General features: G+C 55.5%; 1 protein-coding gene across 3 annotated transcripts in view; it reads left to right on the top strand.

The window, feature by feature from the left end:
• The window catches only part of KCNIP1 (potassium voltage-gated channel interacting protein 1), a 304791-nt gene that overhangs the window by 106140 nt on the left and 177519 nt on the right, over nt 1–21132 (top strand). The window contains exon 1 of one of the 3 annotated variants that reach the window (XM_079145430.1): nt 4006–4771. The exons of 1 other annotated variant lie outside the window; for it this stretch is intronic. In XM_079145430.1, the coding sequence (XP_079001556.1) occupies nt 4711–4771 (61 nt within the window). In that variant the 5' untranslated portion in view covers nt 4006–4710. Of the gene's footprint in view, nt 1–4005; nt 4772–21132 lie in introns of those variants that run through there. One more of the 3 variants, XM_079145432.1, reaches the window with a different exon arrangement.

Here is a 21132-nt window from a genome sequence, read left to right as displayed (position 1 = left end):
CAAAGATGGAAGACACAGGGAAGGGCTGCAGCTTACTCCTCGGTACAGCCCTCCAGTGCAGCACGATGCCTGGCCATGGAACAGCAGTAGCAGGGTCCCCTCAGCAGGGCCACTCCACCTGCACCTGCTCGGACCCTACGGTCATCATCTCCCAGCCCTTCCAGCAGCACCAGCGGATGGGTATTAATGCAGTCCACGTGCAGAGAAAGCATCCACCATGGCCAGCGTCACACAGCTGAGGGGCAGGATCCAGGATGGGGTTTCACTCTAGCAGTGTCCTGAATCCAGACTGCATCCAACACCATGGTACTTCCCTTTGTGGTGGGACTGAGTTCACTGTCCACAAAGATGGGAAAAACCTGGGCAAGGGAACAACCGTAGAAAGGAAGGAGAAGAGGAAGGAGAAAGGGAAGGAGGGAGGGAGAAGTGAATGGGGGTGGTAAGGAGGGAGGGAGGGAGGAAGGAAGGGGAGAGAATGGGTGGCAGACAGGCAGCTGGCCTGTTGCAGAGACTCAGAGGAGCAGCTGCATGTTTTACCAGTCCCCCTGCTGTCCCCGCTGGTCTCGCCCCTTCCTCCCTAAGCGGGCCTACCTGGAGACTCCTGTCACCCGGAAGACCTTGCCTCTGAGCCTTCCGGGGCATGGTCTGGCTTGGAGGGCTGTGTTCATCTGCTGAGGCTGCCAGAACAAAACGCCAGAGTCTTAGACAGCAGACATTCACTCCCCACCCTCTGGAGACTGGAAGGCCAGGGTCAAGGTGCCAGCAGGGCTGCTGTCTGCGAGGGCTCCCCTTTGGCCTCCAATGGCTGCCATGCTCCATGTCCTCACAGGCCCTTTTCCTGCAGGCAGGGGCGGGTGGCTCTGGCATCTCTTCTTGGAAGAGCACAGAGCCCCACCCTTGTGGCCTCATTTAAGCGGAATGACTTCCTTCGAGGTTCAGTCTCCAAACGCAGCCGCCCTGGGGCTGGGGCTTCAACCCAAAGGATGTTGGGGAGACAACAAAAATTCAGTCCACATCAGGGCGGGTGAGGGAGGGGTCAAAGCTGGAGGTGGGGCATGAGCTAGCTGGCCTTCCTATTAAGGGGCCCAGGGCCACTGCAGCTCCGGGAGGATGGTGCTGGTCAGGTCACCTCGGCCAGTAGGCATGGCGGGGACAGCACCACTTAGGGCTCTGCGGCCAGTAACTGGTGGAAGGGCCCCTCAGCAATCCCTCGGGGGCTCCCTCTCTCCCCCACAGTTCTCTGCTCTCTGCTGCAGTTCCTCAGAGCAGGAAGCTGGTCTGCATCACCTGGATCCTTCTCGCCCTTCCCCCGTGCTCCTGCTTAGACACATCTTTGCCAGCACCTCCTTTGTGAGCGGGTGGTGTCTGCCCCGTGGGGCGGGCTTGGTGTGCGCGTGTGCGTGTCCATCCGCAGGTAATACCTAAGTCCTAGGACCCCGTCAGGACTACATGGGCTATTTGCATGTAAATGTCTGCTCAATGGTAAATGTTCCAGAAATCTTTGTTAATGAATGAATGCATGAATCTTCACATGGGAGAGTGTGCGTCTTCCTTTAAGGGACAAGGGCGATCTGGTCATCACCAGTTTTTATTTACTAAGCGGGTCACCGAGCAAAGAAGCTGGTTCATTCATTCATCAGCAGAGACTGACTGCAGCCCCCTAGAAGCCAGGGGTTAAGCAGGCCCATGGAGCTAGACCACACTGGCTCTGCCCTCTAGGGACTCAGTCCCCAAACAGGCAGAGAAGGACAAGGAGAAGCAGGGTGGTAAAAGCTCTGCTGGAAAACAAACCCTCAAGTGCCATGAGAACCCCAAGGGGACACCGCCTCAGGGCCAGGAGCATCTCCTGGAGGGGATGAACACTTGAAGACCTTCAAGGATGAGCAGCAACAGGTCTCCAGGTGGCAGAAGGGACAAGGGATGCTCTACGCTGGGGGAATGGTCTGTGCAAAGGCCCTGCAGAAGACCCAGGAGGGCACATGTAGGGAACAGTGAGAGGTGGGTGTGGCTATCCTCCTGGGAGCCCCAGGGCACAGGGGGCTTGACAGAAGCCAGGCCACAGGAGCCCGGCAGTTTGGACTTCACCCTGCTGACTGCTTCATTCCCATAGCCCAGAGGCAGCGACTGTGAAAAGCTCCAGAGGCACTTTGCCGAGTCGGATCTGCACAGTGGAGCAATTGGTCAGCCCTCTGTCTCCTCAGTGGGTTGAGGGAAGAAAGGAGAGAATGGCATCCTGGCTGTGTGTCACCTCCCAAGGGCTGTCCTGCTCACAGGCATCCAGGATGCCTGGAGATGAGCAGAGCCCCAGGTGGGGGTGGCCCATGCTTCACCATGATGTCCTCAGAGGTTGCCAAAGACCCCCGGAGACAGCCGCATCCTTTCAGCCCAGAGCCTTCCTCTGTTCCCAGAGCCCTGCTGGTGGGTCCTCTGGAGACCCCAGGCTTCAGTCCCACCCCACACAACTCCCCAGCAGGGAGCAGAGGAGGGAGGCTGGAGAGAGGCAGGGCCAGCTACTGTCCTGCTCCTTTCCAGGATTCCAGGGCTCTGATGTACAGGCTGCCTTAAACTGGCAGTAGGAGAGTGAAGGCTTTGCATGTGGTGGGACACAGCAGGTGTCGCCAGCTCAGTGGCCCTGAAGCGCCCTCGTCTGCCAACAGGAGGGTCCCCAGGAGTCTGCAACAGAGCCCTGGACTCTGAGTCCTAGCCCCGCACCCTGGCTGGGCAGCTTGGGGCAGGTGTCTAACCCTCAGCACGCCTCCACTTTCCTCTGGAGAAGACCAGTCCTCACCTGCCTGACTCGGCAGACAGCTGGACGGGCATCACCTGGGGTGAGTGGTCTCATAGCAGTGGACATCACAAAGGACGGGCACATTCCCTGAGGCACACAGTAGGACTCATGCTGGCATTCGAGAAAACATTAAGCACTGTGCAGGTGAAGAACACTACAACAGCCCCAGGGCAAGTCACAGGCCACCTGCAGCCTTGAGGGGGCAGCTCCCAGGGCCCCTGCATCCCTGAGGCGAGACTGTGCCTTGTGCAGGGGACCGGAGCTGGGGCCTCTTGTACTGTGCACATTTGCATGCTTGTGCGTGTCTTGGGTGAAGTCTTAGAGATGCACTGTGGACTGAGGGTCTGTCTGTGTGTGACAGCATCGTCCGTGGGCTTGAGGGACCTGTGCCCATATGTTTGTGAGACTAAGTGTGCATGTTGATGAGGCCCTACATTGGGGAACTTGGTGAACTGCAAACATGGTGATATTTGTGTGGCTGAGAGGAAACGAGCAGGCGGGGCTCCAGGAGCAGCCTGGAGGATCAAAGATTCTTATGGCAACCAAAAAGGGTGTTAGTGGGAACCCTGCTGCTCAGGTGTGGGCAAGGGGTACTCCTCAGCCTCAGGAGGGCGAATCCTTGTCTTTCAGCACAGGTTGATTCACTCTTTCCTCCTGTGCACCCACACTTTGCCCTTTGAGCAAAAAATAAATAAATGGAGATGGAACTTGGGGTTCTTGAAATCTGAAGGAAGGGCTGGCAGCAGGTAGATGGCTTCCTAAATTCAGTCATTGCCCCCGTGCACACAAGCTCAAGCCCTGCCCCATAACTGATGGCTGCTAAATTCTTGCGCCCACCAGTGAGAAAAGGGCAAAACATGAAGGAGGGAGCGGAAGGGGAGACACAGAAGAGAAGAGAAAGGAAAGGCCCCAGCTCCTTCCCCCTCCCCAATTCCCTGGCCTTGGAGGATTCTGCAGGCCCCTCAAGCCCCCGCGGAGCGGGAGAGCGCCCTCTTCCCAGGACCACCCGGCTGGATGCGCGCTTTCCACCCTCCCAGGCAGGCGGGGCAGGCTGTTCCTCACCCCAGGAATCCAGGCAGTGGGTTACATATGATCTTCTCCGAAGTCAAAGGAAATCAAAACGCAGCACACACAGGGACACAGGCACACGCACACACGCACACGCGCGCGTTCTCCCGGGGCAATCTGCTGCCCTCGAGCCCCACCCACCCGCCGGTGCCTAGCCCGGGGTGCGTCTGCACGCGCCGACCAAGTGCCTGTGCCGGGCGTCCCGCGCACGCCCGCCCGGGCGTCTGGGGCGCGCAGGTGTGGGCAGCGGGGCGGGCGCCCCTCGTGCAGCCCCGCCGCCCTCCGCGGTGACCCGCCGGCTGCGCCTCGGCCGCTCACACTCTCGCCCGGAGCGCAGCGGCGGGCGCGCGGCGGCTCCGCTCGGGCCGCGCGGGTCCCGGCGCTGTTCATTCATGATTGGTACTCGGCCCCGGAGACCCAGCCCGAGCGCCGCCAGGGAGCGCCCAGGGGCGGGCGGAGCGCGGCTCCCGCACCGCACGCGGCGCGGGCTCGGCAGCCTCGGCCGGGCGGGCGCCGGCCCCGTGTCCAGCGCCAGGCAGGCTCCTGGGCTCGGTCGTCGGCCCTTGGCGAGGGAACCGCCGGCTGCGTCCTCGCTCCCGGGAGCCGTGGCGAAGGCTGCCCGAGCCGCCGGCCCTGTGAGTCAGTGCATGTGCGGGGCTGAGAAGGAAGCCAGCCGCCTCCCGGCGCCCCAGCCCCACGCTCGCTGCGTTCCAGGCTGCAGGCGAGCTGCCGGGGCTTCGGGCTTTCTTCCTCTTTCCTCCTCCCGTTCGGAGTAGACGCGGCACACTGGTTTCCTCTCGGGGGAGGGGAGGGGCAGGGCCCGGGTCCCAAGTCGCACACAAGTCTTCGCTGCCATGGGGGCCGTCATGGGCACCTTCTCGTCTCTGCAAACCAAACAAAGGCGACCCTCTAAAGGTAAGCAGTCCTTCCTTTTGTTCCCCTGGCTGGGTTTGGGGGTTCTGGGTGCTGAACTGGGGTGCACCATCTGCCTCCCCAAGTCCGGACCCACCTCTCCACAAGGAGCCCAGACAGGATCTTGTATCCAAAGGAGTAAGAAACTGGTGGGAGGGTTGGTGTGAGTACACAGAGGAGGGAGCCCGAGTGGGTGCTGGACTCAGTGGCACCTGGACCTCTCCGGAGTACCAGAGGCCCGGACCCTCCTCCCAGGGAAATCACCAGGAGCAGGAGGAGGCAGATTCACAGGTGGAGGTAACTGGATTCTCAGGATGACAATGTTGGGAAGCTCTGTTCCCATGACGCCTGGCTTCGGTGTCACCCAACAAGGGTGCTCACACTCACACACTCCCCATGTGATAACACCAGACGCAGACCTGGTAGTCCCCCACCAGGAAGAGGGGGCCAGCTTGCCCACCCTGAAAACCTCTGCAAGCCAAAAGGAATCAGCTGCTGCCAGGTGGTTAAATTCCCAGAACTCATGTCCTGGTGCAAGAGTCAGTAGGAGCAAGGGCATCTCACCGGCAAGGTCTGGGACCACAGGGCACTGTCCATAGGGGGCTGAGAGGGCAGTGTGCATTAAGACTTAAGAGGCATCATATGCTGGAGTCCCTCCTGCTGTCTTTTCCCAGTTGAGCTGGGTAGGCCGTGTCACCAAGGAATTGTCCAGGTGTCCTTGTGAAGTGGGGGCCGTGGTGCACAGTGCGGGCCTCCTGGCCAGCAGTTGGAAAGTTGCTTGTTGGGATAGAGAGCCGGGGAGCAATTACGGAAAGAGAGTGATGGGTTTGGTTTTGGTTAATGTTCAAATGCCATTGTGAAAAGCAGACGGATTTTAAGGAACCTGACACTGAAATGTTCAAGTTCTGCCTTTGGAGCCAGATCTGGTTACAGGTGGGGCTATGCTCGCACCCCTTGTGCTGGCCAGGGCTCAGAACTGTACCGAGCGGAGCCTCAGTGGGCCACAAACACAGCGAGTCTACTCTTAGGGCTTGGTTCATCTCACCTTGGTGGGGACCAAAGAGCTCCCCAGGAGTGAATTGTCCTTGAAGGCCCTGGGAAGAAGGGGTCCAGGCTCCTGGGCTGGTCCCCAGAGAGATCAGGCTGGCCGAGCACTGAGGAAAGAGTTCCTGGGTTCAGATCCTAGGAAGTGAGACTGGGCCAGCATTTTCAGCCCAGTACACAAGAAGAGGCTTTGGCCCATTCACCAGCTGAGTCCCATGTCCTGGTGGCAGGGAGGGACTGGGTGCCCTTTTCTTAGTCCTATGCAGGACAGGTCTGTCCGCAAACCTTGGCCCGGGGCTTTGACCTGCAGAGCCCCACCTCTCACAGATCCTGGGATGTTGCTTGATTGGTGACAATGTTCAGCACCAAAGCCAGGACCCGTTTCCCTATCTCACCACCCTGAGGTCCCAGAGGTCAGGGGATTGTGGAGACAGGAAATTCAGGAGGTTGTTTTAAAAGTACTTTCAACACCTGTGTTCCCCTTAAGAGGCAGTTAGGTGTCACAGAACAATCTCGGGCTCTAGAGTCCAGTGTCATTTGGTGTAAATCCCAGCCCCATATCCTTTTCCTCTGTGACCTTTGGCAAGTCCCCTCACCTCCCAAAGCCTCAATTTTCTTATCCATCTGATGGGTGGGAATGCTGCTTCCCAGGGGTAAACTAGGTATGAAGGAAGTGGAGGGAGGGAGACCCTGCTTCCTACACTGCACTGGCCACGGTCACCAGGGACCCACAGGAGATGGTTGTAAGGATAAGAGGATCGAGTGAGTGACAGTCGTGGAGCTCTTTTAACAGGACTGGGGACAGCAAGAGCTCAGACGTTACCATCTACCACTCCTTTCTGCTACCTGAAACTCCAGGTCACCCTGAATCAATTCCTGCAGGATTCTCAGAGGCCAAAGCTCTCTGCTTCTCTCTCCCAGAATTCTCAGAAAGAGAAGGGATTACCGGCCTTCATCGTGTCCCTACTTTGTGCCTGGTACAGTGCTGGGTGTTTTATCCACATGCTCATTTAATCCTTATAACGAGATCCTCCAGGTCCAGGGCCACTGAGCAGCCCCAAGACAAACTGCCGTGTCCTGAGTGCTGGTGCTTCCTGCCTGCACAGAGTGTGTCCAGGAGGGCAGCTGCCGGGGAGGCATGCAGCTGCCTTCAGAGTCTCTTCTCACTGTTTGCTCAGTGGAATGCTAATCAGCAGGAGACCCTGATTTCCAAGCTGCCTCCCTTGGAAGGGTCTTCTGCTGATTGGCATTCCACTGATCAAGACAGGAGGGCGAGTAGCCAGGTCGTTTTTCCCCTCAATGCCTTGGTTTCTTTAAAAAGAGGAAGTAACAGTAGACATTTTCTTAGCTTCCACTTGGTTCTCGAATTCTAAGGTTTTGATTGTTGATGCTGTCACTAGAGCAGCTGCTGTGATCTCTGAAACGCTGGGCTCAGATCTAATTAGATGCAGAAGAGAGTGGTTGGGGTTTTCAACTGAGAAATCAGTCCCCCTGCTGGGTTCAAATCCAGGCTCTACCACTCACTAGCTGTGTGACTAAGCCTTGTTTTCCTCAACTATAAAACAGGGACAGTAGTAGTTACTATCTTAAAATAGCTGTTGAGTTGTGTGCAGTTTAAGGATAATGCAAGTCAAACTCTTAGCAGAGACTCTGCTGCATAATAAGTGGTCAGCAAATTTTAGATACTATTCAGTTTATGGCTCTGTTGTTTGGAGCTTCCATATTCCCAGAGTAAGGCTACCCTGGAAGGAGGCAGTACCTTTGAGAGTCTTAACAGCCAGAATCTGGAATGTTCCTCCAGTCCCATTCAAGTACCTAAGACCAAAATCCTGGGCTCTGAGACCCTGACCCCTTGCTGCCGTCCCCAGCTGATTTCTGCTTCTTGCTGGTCCTGAAAACAACATAGCCTGCTCAACTAAAACCTTGAATGCTTTGAAAATATAATTTGCAAATACATACATGTCTTCAAAATAGGCCAAAGACTCCGCATGATTAGTGCTGCAAAGGAGTGCACTTAGCCCAACTGGGATGCTCAGGGAGAGGTCCCTGGAGGCAGCAGAAATCTCAAGTAATTGAAGAGCTCTGCCACTGAATAAAAGCCTTCAAATTCACTTTCTAGCCTTCTTTCTGTTTGGGATCTTTGTGAGTCTTTAATTAAGAACTGGTAAAGCCATTCTTCCAGGATTTGGCCTCTGCATCCAGTCCCAGGTAGAGTTTCTGACTCTGACAGTTTTATTTGTGCTTGTCATACCGAGGACACTGTTCCTGGGTTTGAATGACTGACCACATCGTGTTAGGGGGTTGGGATAACCAGAGAAGGCCATGAGGTGCAATTGCTGGGCATGGGGTGAGAGAGCAGGGCAGTTGAGGGAAACTGGCTTGAGGCCAAGACCACCTAGGCTGAGTTTTTCCTAAGCAAATACCCCTCGTTGCTGGGTTATGCCTCCTCCAGTTCTGAGTGCAAGCATTCAGAACTCCAGGAAAGGGCCGAGCCTCAGATCTCTAGGATGCCCAGCGTACTGCATTCTGGAAGGCCTCATGCAGGACAGAGGCAGATATAGATCTGGTCTCCTGGCTCTAAATCATTGAGCCCCTTGGAGAATTTATGGAAGCAGAGTTTACCACTGAGACTTTGGAGTTTATTGATGGAGGTATCCAGGAGACCGGCAAGGAGCAGAGTCATGGAGAAGCAGAGGTTCTGCCTTCACACAGTCCCAGCTCCAAGGACCTTTGGCTAATCGCTTCACCTTGGAAAAGCCAGTTTCTTCACCTGTAAAGGGTTGCTCATCTGAGTGAGCGACATGTCCGAGCCTCCAGCTTTGCGCATTTCTGCCCCTTTGCCCATTCTTTTAACTCCATGGTGGTCTTCCCCGTCTCCCGGTCTGCTAATTAAAATTCTGCCCACACTCCACGACCTTGCCAAGCAGTTATCATATTCAGGGAGCTTTCTCCAAGCCCTGGGGAGAAGTGACTTCTCCCATCTGAATTCCTAAATTCTGTTAAGGTATGTGTTCTCATGACTCACAAGCCATCTTGGAATTAGGTGACCCACGGAGGTGTTAGGCTCCTTCCCCATCACCAGTCTGGGCTTCTTGGTGCAGGAAACTTGTCTGAATCATTCCTCTCCGTTTCCCACTTGGTTCTTTGTGCACAGTAGGTACTCAGTAAATATTTTCTGGGAGAAATCATAAACAATGGTGACAATCTGTTATTTCCTAGAATTGCAGCCCCTGCTGGGAAAGTGAGCTTCCCACTGGAATTTCAGTTCCCAGCCCTTCACTTGGAATGAATTGTGACTTGGTCTGCTGGCTTTGAATTGGCTTTGTCCATGAAATGTACCGAATCTGTTCACCATTTAGCAGGAAAGTGCTGAGAACAGTATTCCTACTTCTGGCCCCATCCTCCCCAGAGTGTGAGGAACCCACACCTGGGCCAGGCACATCTCCGCTTGCTCAATTCCACAGGAAGCTCAGTGGAGCTGGAGATGAACAGAACAGGGATGGGAAAATTGGAAAATATGTAGTTGAAGCGATTTACTGCCTAGAATCAGTGGGGTGTTTCAGTCTGGATGCTGGAAAAGGACTTAGTCTACCTGGAAGAGTTTGCTCAGTAAATGCTTTGAAAGGCAGAAGCGACTGCGTGAGCAAACCTTAACAAATGAACGGAGGCTGAGGGACTGCATGAATAAGGGAGTCAATAAATGAGCAAATGAATGAGGCAACTAATGAATAATCAGAGTGGCAGAAGGGATGATTGAAAGAGTGAGCGTCACAAACGAATGACTGGCGGGTCCTAGAAAACCTGTGACAAAAGACTCTTCATGAAGAATACTGATAATTGAGCTCCCCATGTCCCGCATCTGACCCTGCCTGAGCCTCCGTTCTGTGACTTATCACACAGTACCACAGATCGGTGCCTTTTCAAGAGAAGAGGCTCAGGCTGGCTCATGGTTCTGGAGGTCCCAGGTGGAGAAGCCACATCTAGTGATGGCCTTCTTGCTGGCAGAGTCCTGAGGTGTGCAGCCCTCCCGTGGTGAGACACAGGGAGCTCCTGTGTGACCTCTGCTCTCCCTCTCTCCTTATCAAGCCACTGGGCGTCAGTGATGGGCGACCCCCCCCCCCCCCGGGCCTTATCTACTCCTGATCACCTCCAAGGCCCCGCCTCTCCATGGGAGTTGACTCCGTCATGGTTTTCAGAGGGGACAAACCATGTTCACCCATCACAGCCCCACTGGGAAATCTGGAAGGAATCAAAGGTGCAGGAAACCCTGGTGCAGATGATTAATACACTTATAGCAAACGATTCCTAGAAAGGGGGAAATTATGAATTCGTCAAGAAGAGTCCTGGCAAATATTTTGGATACCAGCAGGTATCCACATTGTCTTGGGGAAGGTGGGGAGGGGGGAGAGACTGTTTTCACTCTCTTGAGGAGAGAAAGGCCCCCGTGACCTCCCTGTGTCCCCTGGCATTTTGGTTCCACTGTACCTTATCTGGGTGACATCAGGCCTCTATGTCCACTTTATTTTTTCACTTTGTCGGTCCCATAATTAACCTTTAGCCTTGCTTGCCTGATGCCATTTCTGCCCAAGACTTCTCCAGCTTGGTCACCCGCCTTCATCTCCCCAGCCCCCTGCCGAACTCTTACACATCCTTCAAGGCCTTGCTCCCTAGGGAAAGCCCTGTGGGCAGCACGTCTCTGGCGTCTCCGTTCCCACACAGCTGTGGCTCTTTCCCTTCACTGTGGTCCTGAACATGGGTGGAGACTGTCCTGATGGCTTTACCCGTTTGCCTCTCTGCCTAGCTCTCAGGGACCGATTCCTATTCCAGGGCCTGTGTCAAGCCTGACACTGGGTCCAGGCTTGATGGATGCTGTCTGGTGAAGGTGGGGATGGATGGGCCACTGCATGTTCTCAATGGCTCCAAGTGATGCGGGAACGCAGCGATGCAGATGAGAAATCCAAGTCCGCCCGCTCGGGGAGCAGCGCTGCGACATTCAGCATAATGGCCCTGGAGCTGCCGCTCCCATTCATCAGGCAGGCGAGGAGCAGTGTTTAGGAGAGAGGGAGGAGAGAGGAAGAGAGACCAAGAGTCCTGGGGCCTTCAGAGGGACTGGCTTCCAGGCCTCACCCCCTCCAGGCAGCGTTTTAAGTAGGTCACCTCCTGGAAGTAGCTTGTCGGTTGGGATGTTGCCCCTCCCCGTGTCCTAGCCATGGGTGGTGCTCTGCCTTACTTCTTGCTATTCCAGGTCAAATTAAAGGCCTGGTCAGTGCAATGGTGGGGGGCAGAGACTGCGCTGCCCTCTGATTAGAAGCTGGGAGGAGGGCTGCGTAATGGTTAGGACCACCAGGTTAAGGTGAAGAGGCTCGGAATCGTGTCCTCCTCTGTCGATACACAGCCGAACCTCACAGAGTCTCAGTTTCTTCCCCTGCAAAATGGAGACAGTAACAGTGTGTCCCTTATGGAGGGCGGGGGGCTGGGGAGGGTGACAGAGGGCACGTGCACAGTGCTTGGCCGGAGGGGAAATGGTGTTAGCCTTTGGGGTCACACCAGCTTTGCCGCAGGCTGCTGCTTCCCCAGAATAGGTTCCTGCTGCTGGTGTCTGCCTCACCCTTGGTGAACTCCAGCCCTGTGAGCTGTGGGTTCCACGCCTCAGAGACCCAGGCCATCATGTCCACCGTCACTGGAACCCTAAGTGGTTTCTCTGGGACGCTGCGGGATGTCATCAACTTTAGATGGCCGTAGGTATGAAAGTGTGTGTCATCTGCCGGGATTATTAACAGCAATAACAATAAAAGCTAAAGTTGATCAGCTGCCACCGTACCAGGTGCCTTGATTCCCTCAACCCTGCAGGACCAGATACTGTGATAGTTCCCATTTTGCAGAAGAGGAACTGAGGTTCTCAGAGGGCAGATGCCTTGCTCAGGGTCCCAGAGCTTGAGGTCCGCATGGCCTAGTTCCGCAGACTCCAGAGCTTGAGCTTCTAACCCCATACAGACCTCTTCCCCTCCCGGCCTCAGCTTCGGAGCTGAGGGCCTGGGTGGACAGACAGCCCAAGCAGCCCCACAGACATTGGGGAGAAGGCGTTGGAGCACTGGGTAGCCACACTGACCAACCGGCTGCCTGCGCCACTTTCAGCCCATCTGGCACCACCTCTGGATCTCTCTCCACTCAATCTGACACTGCAAAAGCTTGAACATGAAATGATTGGGGGCAGAAGGCCAATTAGCAGATTCATTAATAGGATGAAACATCTCTCCTCTGCTCTAATCATTTATGTGTACTAAATTTTTCTCCCTTTGTTACAGCCATTGTGGCCTGTCAGTGAAGGATGGAGCGTTGAAATATCTCTATGCATTAGAACCCAGACCTTCGGCATCAGCCATGAGTCAGTCAGGTGGTCCAGAGGGGCAGGGAGGGGTCAGTCACTTTGGGAGCGGTCATCATTGCCAAGGGAAGCAATGTATGGGTTTGCTATACCTCTGCAAGTACGTGACTGCTTTCTGGTTAGTTCCCTGTCTGTCCCTAGCTGCACATTGGTTCAAGTTCATGCTATGCATATGCACAGTACAGAGGTCTCGAGCATGTACTCTTGGTTAGACAGACCTGGATTCAGATCCTGGCTCTGTGACTTATTAGCTGTGTGACCTTGGACAAGTCAACTCTGTGGCCTTTCATTTCCACATGATCTATAAAATTAAGGCATTGGTAGTACATGTGATAATGCATGTAAGAAGCAGTGGTCAGCACATGGCAAGAATGCAGTAAAAGTATGTTATTGCTCACTAGGTCTTTGCTTCTCAAAGTGTGGTCCTCAAACCAGCAGCCTTGTCTCCAATTGGGAGTTTCTTAGAAACAGAACTCCAGGCCCCAGCTCAGGCCTACCAAACCAGAACCTGCATGCAAATAAGATCACCAGTCGGTTTGTATGCCCACTGACATTTAAAGCACTGGCCTAGAGCACATATTACAGAAATATGTATTGCATTATATAAATTATATACCAAGCTGGAAAATTTTATATCGAGCTTTGAAGGCTTCTGATTCAAGCCTCTCATAGATACAAAAACCAAAGTCCAGAGAAGGTGAGCAGATTGGGTGCAGTTGCACAGCTTCCGTGTCCTGCCAGGCAACCGAATCCCAGGAATCCCCAGCCCTTCTTATCTTCATGTGAATAGTTATGAAGTCAGATTTCCCAGATTAGCACTTCTGAAATGGAGCTTTTCTTTCTTTTTAATAAAACAGACGCGCAGGACTAGGTCTGCCCATTAAGTTTTAATTTACTAGTTTTAAATGTTATTCCAGCCAAGTGAGATGCTCAGTTTTGATTCTGCCAGCAATGGCCTTAGCCTTACCTCCAGGTTCTCTGCCACCTCAAGATGTGATGAGGGGCATCCTGGGTCTTCCTCCTCTTAGACCAAAGGGGCGGAGCCTGTGCGGCCAGGAACCTCCTGCACAAGAGATTGCTGACTGCTCAGGATCCAGAGCAGGCTGGGACCTGAGTTTGTGTGCAGAGCCTTTGAAGGATTTAAAGGCAGAAAATGTATCAGAAGTTAGCAGGAGTCGGAACAGATGAAGGAAGGGCTCGAAGCCTAGAAGTCAATTCCCTTTTCTAGGGGCCCAGTGCGACCTCTGTGGGGGGAGGTGACCTTACCTCCTTTTATTTTTATAGTAGTCCTCTGACAGTTGCGTTATCTCAGCTTGCAGGGTAGGAAGCGGGTCTGGGGGTGCTCAGGGAAGTTCTTGCCTGGCTGGTGATTAGAGACGTGGAGCTTGCCTGACTCCAAAGTCCCCTCCCTATGGGCTTCTGCCTGTGGCTGAGGTCAAGCAAGCCTCAGATCTCCGGCCAATGGCTGACAACTGCTGCTAGCTCCTGAGCCCCTGGGGTCTCCTCTTGGCCCTGTCGGGTCCCAACCCATGCCAGCGCTGGCCTGGAGTGAGGGGAGGGCGCTGGTGAGGCCACATGGCTCTAACCACCTCGGGGAAGCCAGGGACTTGGCACCCAGGTGCTGCACTGCACTGTCCTCCCCTTTGGGCTCCAGCCCTGAGTGACCCTCCCATCCCAGCTGGGGCAGCAAGGGGCAGTTGCTGTGCACACAGCTGGTGCCCAACTGGGGTAGGCCTCCATGTCCCCAAGGCCAAACTCCAAAACAGCCACCCCTCCCCCTCCCCACTAATGACATGTACACAATTTAAGGCAGAAACGGTAAACTGAGTGTAAGGAAGTTTATCAAAATAGGGATTTTTTTTTCCTGTGATGACTACTTTGGTGACATTTTTTTGAAATTTAATCTGCTTTCAAAACACGTTTCTTCACATCGTCTGGAGCCTCTATTTTGTCAGTTCTTCAGGCATCTCTTGAAGGAGCCTGTTGGACCCAGACAGAAAAAAAAAAATACGGTAGTCTGTATTGGATGCCTACTGTGCACCAGGGACTGTGCCAAGTGTTGGTAAATAACAATAACAAAATAATATTCAAATAGTCCTTATGCTGATGATAATGAGTCAGAAGAAATGACCTTCACAGCACATGTGCCCAGCACCATCTGAGTGTGGTTGGCACCTTCGATTAATGCTCACCACAGCCCCACGAGCTGGGCAGTATGGTTAGTGTCCTGTCCGAGATGAAACCTCCTACTATGAGTAGCAGGCACTGAACTCCCTGTTTTATAGGTGGGGCTGTGGCTCTGGGAGAAGTGACTTGCCCAGGTCCCCCAGAGGCTAGTGGAAGAAGGAGGGCTTCACCCACAGGGGGACCCCAAAGCCCTTGCCTCTGTGCTCAGTGCACTTCACATCTACTCAGTAGATGAGGGCAAGTCTGCAGAGCCCACTGTGTGCTGGAAGGTTCCACAGCTTGGTTCTGCCTAAGCCTTGCAGGACCCTAGGGAGTAAAGGACACTATTAGACCTTTCCAGTTAGGGAAGTTGGGTCACAAAGGCAGAGTAAACCCAGTAGGCTCCCCATATCTGCAGGTGCCACATCCTTAGATTCAGTTGGTCACAGGTGGAGAATATTCAGAGAAAAAAAAAAGTTCCAGAGACTTCCAGAAGGCAAAACTTGAATTGGTCATGCATCAAGTGCTGTGCTGAATGCACCCAAATCCAGTGGCTGCAGGCATCTTATTACAGTCCAGAAACCTAGAGACGAGTTAGAGGGGAGAGAGGGGCGGGCACTTCACCAGGGCCCTGCAAAAGCCAATTAGTCCCCCCTGGATGCTGAGGGACACTGGCACCCAGTGACTCCCTTCTCATGAGCAGCTGAGCGGGGATTCGGCCCAGGTAACTGGATTCTGGCCTGGATATGAATCTCCGGGCTGGGCTGACCTGGCGCCCCTCTGCACCAGGCTGCAGACGGTGTGACACTGTGCGGGCTCAGAGGGGGGGAAGCACCTCAGATGGAGTCCCAGGGGCTGGAGAATCAGGAGGAGCCCGGCAGAAGTGGCTTTGGAGCTTGCTAGAAGGGTGAGGGCCCGTCCCTGGCAGGAACCTCAGTAGACAGTTCTAGGCGGAAGAATACTATGGGCGGGTGGCTGAAGCAGGCCACAGGAAAGGAGAGGGATGGGAAATGACATTGGTGATTTGTACCGTTGTACAAGTTCCTCGGCTGTCACTAGGAAACTTGTCACTAGAAATGGGAGGACACAGAAAGAGGCAATGACCTGCGTCAGGCTGTCCACATGCAGGAAGGTGGGTGCCGGGAGGGAGCAGGGGCCAAGGGCGAGGAAGGGACTGAGTGCGTGTGGAGGGCTGTGCCCGCCACACCCACGTCCCCCAGAGCCTCGGGTGAGGGCTTGCCCACTTCTGCTCCCGCCTCCCGCCCTCCCACAGCACCCACCGTCCCCTTAACTCAGCCAGCAGCTGCCCCAGGGTTGAGGCGCCTTTCCCTGCAAGCCAGCTCGACTCTCAGTGCAGGGTCCTTCCTCAGAGGCCTGCACCTTTCTCTTCCGAGCGTCCCCGCCGAGCCCAGCATGAATCTGGGCACACAGCAGTACTTGGTGACTTGCACTGATAATTCACGGAGATGCCCGAGGACTTGGGATGTAGCAAAGACCGCTGGGCGTGGCTGAGAGGCCCCCACAGCCTGTGGCTTCGTGTGAACGTGCAGCACCTGGAAACCCTTCTGGGGCAGCTTGGGCCAGTGCGGAGAAGGTTGGGCCCGTCCTGGCTCAGCCTGCACTGCTGCGGGGTCTCGAGAGACAGGCTGCTCCTCCCTGCACATCAGTTTCTTCATCTGTAAAATGACAAGTCGTGGAAGCTACCCCCTGGCTGTGTGCGAGGTGACATGCGTGTACGCGTGCACGAGCTGCAGGGCGTGCGGACACGGTACTTGTAGACAGCCGCTGGTCTCAGTGACAGGGCTGGTTTGGTGGTGCCATGATACTGTGGTTGGTGGTGGTGGCAGCCATGAGTGTTGGCGGTAGCGATGGCAGTGGTGGTGGAGGTGACGGTGGTGGAGGTGACGGTGGTGGAGGTGACGGTGGTGGCGTCATCAGTGATGGTGACAAGTGGAGCAGGTACACTGTTGGTGACAGCAGAGGTGCCGGTGACAGTAATGGTGGACGTCATGGTGGTGACGGAGTCATGTGGCAGTGCTGGTAGTGCTGTGGTTCCCAGGTGTGGTGGTGACGGTGACGATGTCGGTGTGAGGAGGCTGGTGATGGTGGCAGTGCTGGTGGTGGCCGTGGCAGGGGAGGGGCTGGTGCTGGAGAGGCGCTGGTGTGGCCGGTGCTGGGGTAGGATGGCGGTGGCCGTGTGGCCCATCCCTTGGCCCCAGCCTCTTCTTGACAAGACCGCAGGGGGATTTCCAGCCTCCAGAGCTCATGAGGAAGCAGGGCAGAGGAGCCCCCGTGGATTCCTTCTCTCGCCCGCGGTTGGTCCTCTTGGGATCACTTTCAGTTCACTGCTCTGGCCCCCTGCCTTCCAGCACCGCGCCATGGCCAGGGTGAGGTGGCATCCTCAGTAAACCTTTATGAGATGAAGGACGCAGGCCAGGACGCACGGGGTGGTGGGCACTGGTTCCCCTCTCGTCGGAAGGTACTTGCACCTGCTTCGTGACCCTGGGCACGGCGGGCTTCCTTCTCCTCCGGCAGCTTGGGAAGACAGATGAAGAAACTGATGTGCAGACTCTTGGCTGGATGCCCGCCTGGCCTGAGCCCTGTGCCCACCACCCTGCCCGCAGGGGTCGGGCCTGTTCCGTCTGATTCTTCACCAGCTGATCACAAGGCGAGGGAGCGCCGGCTGCTTCTGTGCCTCCTCCTCGCGGCCTTGCTGTGCAGCAGGAACAAGAGGCATGTCCTGGCCCTGCAGTGGCTCCTCTGGGCAGTGGGTCCTCCCCACATCCCGGGAGAGATTGCAGAAGTGGCTTTGAGTGCCGGCAGCCCCACCCAGGCAAGTTAGAGTCCCGTCGACCTCCCGCGCACCGGGCACAGGAAGCAGGCAGGCTTCTCCACGGACAGGAGGTGGCGTTCTCACGAGCCATGGCGAATTGAAGACTCCGCGTCCCCACAATGTACCGAGATCACCTGACCTTCCACACACCCCCTGCTTAGCCACAGCGCGACACGGGGTGCTGGTCGTTCCCCTCACCGTCATGGTCACGGGGTGACAAGGAGTGGCCACTCCCTGCTGCTGCCCCGCGTCTCAAACGTGTCGTGTGGCATCTCACTAGTCCAGGAAAAGACCCGAATCCAGAATCCAAAGCACAGTTTCTACTGAATATGAATGACTCTCACGCCACTGGAGAGTCAAAAGGCGTAAGTGAGTTGGGTCCCTCTGCATCATGTGGCCAAATTATAGGGTTCTGGTAGCTTTTGAGTATGTGGCACAGATTAAGGGCTCAGTAAATGGTAGCAGCCATTAATATTGCCATCATTTATCACTTCTGTAACGAGCGGAGAGGTTGAGATTTGAAGTGCTGAATAATGATAGGCCAGAGTTTTGTGTGTCTCTGGTACAAATGTGTAGCTTGGACTCAGCTTGGATCCCCTGATTCTGAGCCTGAGTCTGGAGAGGGTTCTCTGAATGGATCACATGTGGCTGGGCTTGTGGGGGAAGCAGAGGATGAACTGTAGGCATTTGGGGCCAAAGACTATTCTGCCCAAGGAGGAATAGGATTTGGAGACGCACTGACTTTGGGTTTAAATCCCAGCCTGGGTGAACCTGGTAACTACTTCTTCCGGGCAGTGAACTCTGTGTGTCCAGTGAGGTTAGTAACACTGACTATGTGGCTCCTTGGGAAGAGTATGGGAAGTGAAGTGGGAAGAGGGCAGGACTTTGCCTCCCGGGCAGCGCAGCCCCAGAGGTAATGGTGAGACCGGAGTGGTTGGGGATTAGAGCTGCCTTTGGCCTGTGTCTGTCTGTGGAGTCGCTGCAGTGTCCCCTCAGATCCTGGAACAAGTCAAGGGAGGGAGAGGAGAAAGAAGGGCGTGGAAGAAAACATAAACCCGCCGGGTGCAGGTGGCGCTCCAGGCCGGAAGGACTGACGGGCGGGTGCCAGTCTCACTGCTGGGCTGGTCCTTGTTAGGAGGTGTGGGGCTCCAGGGAGAGAGAAGGCCTCACGCAAAGACAGGCCAGCAGAGGATGAAGAGACAGAGGTGCTGTCCACACAGGGTGGAGGGACAAGGCTGCCCAAGGCTGCTGGACCCTGGGGACTGTGCATGCCACGCTGGCATGTTCTTTAAAGGATTAGGTGTGTGTTGTGCACAGGGAGAGTAAGGCGTGCTCCTCGCATGTGACATCCACCGCTGTGCTGAGCACTGCCCGAAATCGTCTCAGTTAATTGTCCTGCAACCCAGGGAGGCAGACTTACTATCTCTGTTTTACAGGGAGGGAAGCTGAAGGCCAGAGAGAAGGTGTAGAGGCAGCTGAAGACACAGAGCTGGGACCTGCAGGGGCAGCCCTGGAACCCAGACCTGTCTGTCCCCTGAGGTCTCAGAGATTCCACACCTGCTGCCATTTATTGGTTTCCTTTGACAATGGGGAAACTGAGGCTCGGGGAAGCTGTGGTTGCACAGCTGGCTTGAAGCACAGGAGCCTAAACCCCAGTTCCAGCCTCCAGCTCCATCCTGCTCGCCCTGGGGTCTCCCACACCACCAGAACTGACTGCGTGAAAACCTTCCATCTCTTCTCCTTCCCTTCCTCCCTTTCTTGACTGACTCTTAAGCAGTAAACCAACTCAAGAGATGAGAGAAAAGCTGCAGGCAGCCCCGACCCAAAGCCATTTGGCTGTGTGCATGATCTCTACCCCAGCTGCCTGGGCCAGACCCTCCTCTGCCTCCCCCACCGTGGCTCTGTTCTGTCAGTAGACAGCAACCAGGCTGCAGGCTGCCACACGTTGCCCCCGCCCCAGTCCTAATTCAGAGGGTGCTCAACATAATAGGGACGTGCACAGACTTAGAGTTCAGGCTGTGGACTGAAGCCGGCTCTGTGTGTGTTGAACTGTGTGGTCCTGGGTAAGTCACCTACCCTCTCCGAGCCTCAGATCCTCCATCTGTAAGAAAAGAATACTCCTCCCTGCCAGGGTTGCTTTGAGAATTCATCAAAAAGGTGTCTGCAGAGCACTTGATCCCTAGGGGCATCATTTGAGGGTTAAGAACCACTTGGCTTTCTGTCATTTGATTTGGGCTGCAGCCTTGGTAAATGCAGACTCCTCTACCACCACAGTCCTGGTCACGAGAGCAAGCGTGAGCAAGCGTGACAACTGCATGTGCAATTGCCCCCTCACCCGCCTCATGTGTCAGACACTGATCATCCATCCTGGGGCCTTTTCCATCGGCGCTAGAATAAGACCTCAGAATCCTTCTTAACACAGCACTCCAAGCTGCCGTACCAGCTGAGTACCTGGCCTGAGAGACACTAATTTCTGTGCGTCCCAGTCCTGCCTGACCAAGTCCACGTTTGCAGCTCCTCTGCTCAGCCCAGGCTTGTTCTCTCTGCTCCTTCAGGTCTGCTTTGGAGAGAGAGAGAGAGAGAGAGAGAGAGAGAGAGAGAGAGAGAGAGAGAGATTGTGTGTGTGTGTGTGTGTGTGTGTGTGTGTGTGTGATGCTCTTCCAGCTGAAGGACTGGTGGTAGTCACTTGTCTTGGCTTCTTTGTCCACATCTCCAGGCTTTCCGAGTGCCACTTGCAATGTCTGTGGCTTGAGCTCACATCTGGGAGGGGTGATCACATCTGGGAGGGAAACAAGTTAGAAGCAGGGGAACAAAATCCACCAGCACCGGCCGCCTCCAGGAGTGGCCGCAGAGGTGGTGACTGAATGTGGATCTGAAGCTTTCAGAAAGTCTAACACCAGACTGGCTGACAACCCTAACCTCAGGGGGCAGGTTGAGAAGAGAACGACTTATACTTCAGGGTACTGCTGGCTGCCGTGGCAGAGAAACCCGTGTTGCCGTGGCTTGATTCGTACAACTGCATTTCTCGTTCCTACCCCTGTTGAGGTGGCTTTCCTCCACGTGGTCACTCAGGGATCCAGCCTCCTGCCATCCCTGGATGAAGGGGGTGGAGGGCACCCTGCTTCGCAACCGCCCTGACCTGGCAGGGGCACGCACCACTCATGCAGATCTCATGAGGGAAACCCGACTCCTAGCCCTTCCCAGCTACAAGGAGGAGTGGGGGCAGGAAACGCAGTCTCCAGCCAGCCCAGCGACAGCTGTGGTCCTGGAAGAGGACATGACAGAGATGGCATTGAGGCCACACAACCAGGTTGGCCACAGGCAGCATGTCAAGGGTGGGCACCAGGTCAGCGTGGTGCAGCCCCGGCTCCCAAGGGGTCTGAGTTTGGATACCACACAGCCACCTGGTCATGGAGTCGGGCAGCTCAGGAGCCAGAGGTCAGCTGACAAGGTCCAACCAGACCCGTGTAGGGAAGTCCTGCCCTGTGCAGGGACAAGGCCTGTGTGATCCCAAGGTGGGCTCTGCGTCCTGTAGACACCGCAGAGGGTCAGAGCATGAGGACGTCGAACACCCCCAGGGCTGCACCGGCCTCCCGAGGAGTCTGGGCTCACCAAGATTCTGCTGCAACTCTGGGGAGAAGCGGAGCTGGCCCTGCGGCTTCAGTGTCCCCATGTGTGGCAGTCGCACCTCTCACGGTGCTTCACAGGATGCACTCATGATCTGAGTTAACGGGAGCACTCTCCTGACAGATGGGTCCCTCCTGGGTGTGCCAGCAAAACCAGGCTTCCAAACCTCCAAGGCCCGCTGCCAGAGGCTGGGGAGGTGGCCAAGGTAAATGCCACCTTGCAAGGTCTCTGGGAAGCAGCCAGCAGCCACCCCTGATGACTCTCCTGCCACCAACGAGACTTCTCTGCCCTGCCCGCCAGCATCTGGGA

This window comes from Sciurus vulgaris, assembly GCF_902686455.1.
Source record: "Sciurus vulgaris genome assembly, chromosome: 6".
Taxonomy (NCBI): Eukaryota; Metazoa; Chordata; class Mammalia; order Rodentia; family Sciuridae; genus Sciurus; species Sciurus vulgaris.
This window is presented reverse-complemented; position numbering and strand designations above follow the sequence as displayed.